The 2,755-nt window shown below is 46.0% G+C and overlaps 1 protein-coding gene across 1 annotated transcript in view; it reads right to left on the bottom strand.

The window, feature by feature from the left end:
• The window catches only part of LOC310906169 (DNA excision repair protein ERCC-5-like), a 14,780-nt gene extending 12,303 nt beyond the window's left edge, over positions 1–2,477 (bottom strand). Inside the window, exons 1-6 of the mRNA XM_083855231.1 lie at positions 2,366–2,477; positions 2,074–2,174; positions 1,302–1,477; positions 675–790; positions 494–586; positions 392–416 (exon numbers count right to left, since the gene is read on the bottom strand). Coding sequence (XP_083711357.1) covers positions 392–416; positions 494–586; positions 675–790; positions 1,302–1,477; positions 2,074–2,161 — 498 coding nt within the window. The 5' untranslated portion in view covers positions 2,162–2,174; positions 2,366–2,477. The remainder of the gene's footprint in view (positions 1–391; positions 417–493; positions 587–674; positions 791–1,301; positions 1,478–2,073; positions 2,175–2,365) is intronic.
• Between the last annotated feature and the right edge of the window lie 278 nt (positions 2,478–2,755).

The raw sequence follows: 2,755 nt of genomic DNA on the forward strand, positions 1-2,755 counted from the left end.
AAGGATTTGAACAGAAAGTAAGAAGGCAAACTTATGTCAGTTAGAACTAGATGGAGACAGCTGTTGCTGTTTAGATCATGACACAATTCTTACTTGGTCAGCATTTGAAGTATATAAAGGTACAGATGTGCAAAGAGTAACCTACAGGGCAGCTTCACATTCTCACTTAGTGTTATTTAAGACGATGCCACAGATGTGACAAGTACAGACAAAGCCCACCTCTCCTGAACATGTCAACACAAAACAGAATCAAGCTGCCACACCCAAGTTTGAACAATCAGTCCCATTTAATTGTACAGACACAGCCATAGAGACTGAGGTAGAACTTCCATCCTTATACATGCATCCAGTGCAGAAATTTAATCTATGGGCTGAAAGCTTATTTTGTTACTTTCCCATAAATAACTAGGAGGCTTCTGTATCCAAAAAGAAACTGAAATAAAACCCAAGTTTATCAAAAGCCATTTAAGCTACTTTTCTTAATTCTACCTACCTATTCTTCTCTTCATTCTCTAAAGCAGGCAATACATAAATATCATCAATTCCTTCTCTTCGAACTTGTGTAATACTGGGCAAAGCTTCATCTCTTAGGGAAAAAAAAAAAAGAGCAATTAACAGCTTCAAAAAGACTTACTGTTACTTATAAACAAGGGAAAAATAATTCTTTTTCTTGCCTTTTGCCTGTAAGAGCAGTTTTGACAACATGTCTCTTCAAAAGTGTTTTCAAGAGCTTCTCTGTAGTTTTCCTGGAATCATTGATGGCAATTTCCTTTCTTTGTCTTCGCTTAGCCTATGAAAATAAGATCAACACCAACAAGATTTTGCTGGATGCTGAAGATATACATCCAGTGCATCTCTGTTACAATTTTTTCTGCTGAGCCTATGAGCTACTCCTAACTCATCCTTCACCAAGGGGGACAGAGCCTTCAGAGACTCTAAATCCACGTCTGTTTCCTCTATGGGACTCAGGAACAGCTTTCAGCTTCTGAGTACAGATGCCTGCAGAGCTGCATTCGGGTCCATTCTGGAGCACAAGCCAGGCTTGTGACATCATCCACTGCCCTGCAACCTGGCTCCCATGCAAATCAAACCAGCCTAGATTAAAGAAGAGCTGCTGCATGCTCTAAGAGATAACCCAGGCTGGGACTGCAAAGGACACCTGCAGAGCAGTGGACTTCAACCCTCCATCCCCACAGCTCAGAAGCATAAGCAGAACAACAGGAAGGAAATCGAAAAGGGATGCTTACTATCAGCAGATATACAGCCTCTTTCAGATTGCAGTAACTCACAAAGGTACTTACCAAGGTTTGTCTCTTCAGAAGAGGTGCCTCTCCATCAAAAACAAAGATGGGTCGAATCCGGAAAAACAGCAACTTGCAGAGTCGATGGAACAGAGTGAGCAGGTGAGCATTCCGTACAGAAACACCACCACGGTCTCTGGCTCCCTTTATTGCTTGGTTCAACCAAATACTAATATCTTAAAGAACCACTGAGAGGAAAATAATGTGCTCTTTTACACATATGCCACATTGGGAGCACCTATAAAGGGCACAGATTTGACTGAGTGGCTTTTGCCCACTGCTCCAAGCTTGCCTTGTCAAAACCAAGAATATCCAAATAGCAATGAACTAAGAAGAATATATCATCGCCCCTATTGCCCTGCACAAAAAGCAGAGTGGAAGCAAAAGCACAGCAAATACCTCCCCAGTTATTTTTACAGGTAAATGATGGGTAACTTCCTTCCACATCTTTCCAGCCAAGTATACAGGACAGGCAAGCTGATGCATAAGTATAAAACTTCAACATCTTGTAGTCCTACTGAGAGCAGCATATTTATTTATAAAGTGCAAAATTCTACAGTCCAACACTTGTATAAGGAACCTATGAAAAAAGGTCTATTTTTTAAAAGATGAAAATAGGTTAGTATTTCACATTTTATAAAGCAAGAGCTTCCAGTTACCAAACTGTAGGCAATTTAAATGTAATAATAATAACAAAACTTATAAATAAGGGAAATAGTAAAAACAATCTCTCTTGTAACTTCAGTTCCCCGGCTTTAGTTTTAAAGGATACCAACTGCGAGAATTTTCCCTTCCAGCGTTTCTGGGTTTATGGGTCTCCCGGTGCATTCAAGCAGCTTCCAAAGTCCTTGAACTCCCATTGTCCTTCCTTAGCTGCTTCGAGAGAAAAATCTATGAGGCACAAAAGAAGGAATAACCCAAAGATTATGCGGCCCGCGACTGCTTCATTAAGTCAAACAGAAATAACGAGGCAGCCGCTCGCGCCGGGGTAGCCAGGTACAGGGGCAGGTACAGGGGCAGGGATAGGGGCAGGATAGGGGCAGGCGGGGGGCGCGATCCCGGACCTGCGGCGGGGGCGGATCCTGGCACAGGGACGCGGGGAAGGGACGCGGGGAAGGGGCGCTGGGGAAGCCGCAGACAGGCCCCAGCACGGGCGGCCCCAGCGCCCAGACAGGCCCCGCCCCGCCCAGACAGGCCCCGCCCCGCCCACAGCCCCGCGGGCCGCCGGGAGCCGCAGCGCGCGGGGGGCGGAGCCGCCGCCCACAGCCCGCCCCGCACGCCGGGCCCGGGCCGCTCCCACCGCCCCTTCACCAGTTATAGTTTCTGGGGCCGCTGGGCTCCTCGGCTGCCAGCAAAGCCTAGCACCAAACAGCAGAGAATAACGGAATCAGTTATGTCGGAAAAGATCTCTGAAATCATCGAGTCCAGCCTCTGTCCGAGGTTCCTTTGTTAAC

The sequence above is a fragment of the Zosterops lateralis genome (genome assembly GCF_965231275.1).
Source record: "Zosterops lateralis genome assembly, chromosome: 2".
Taxonomy (NCBI): domain Eukaryota; kingdom Metazoa; phylum Chordata; class Aves; order Passeriformes; family Zosteropidae; genus Zosterops; species Zosterops lateralis.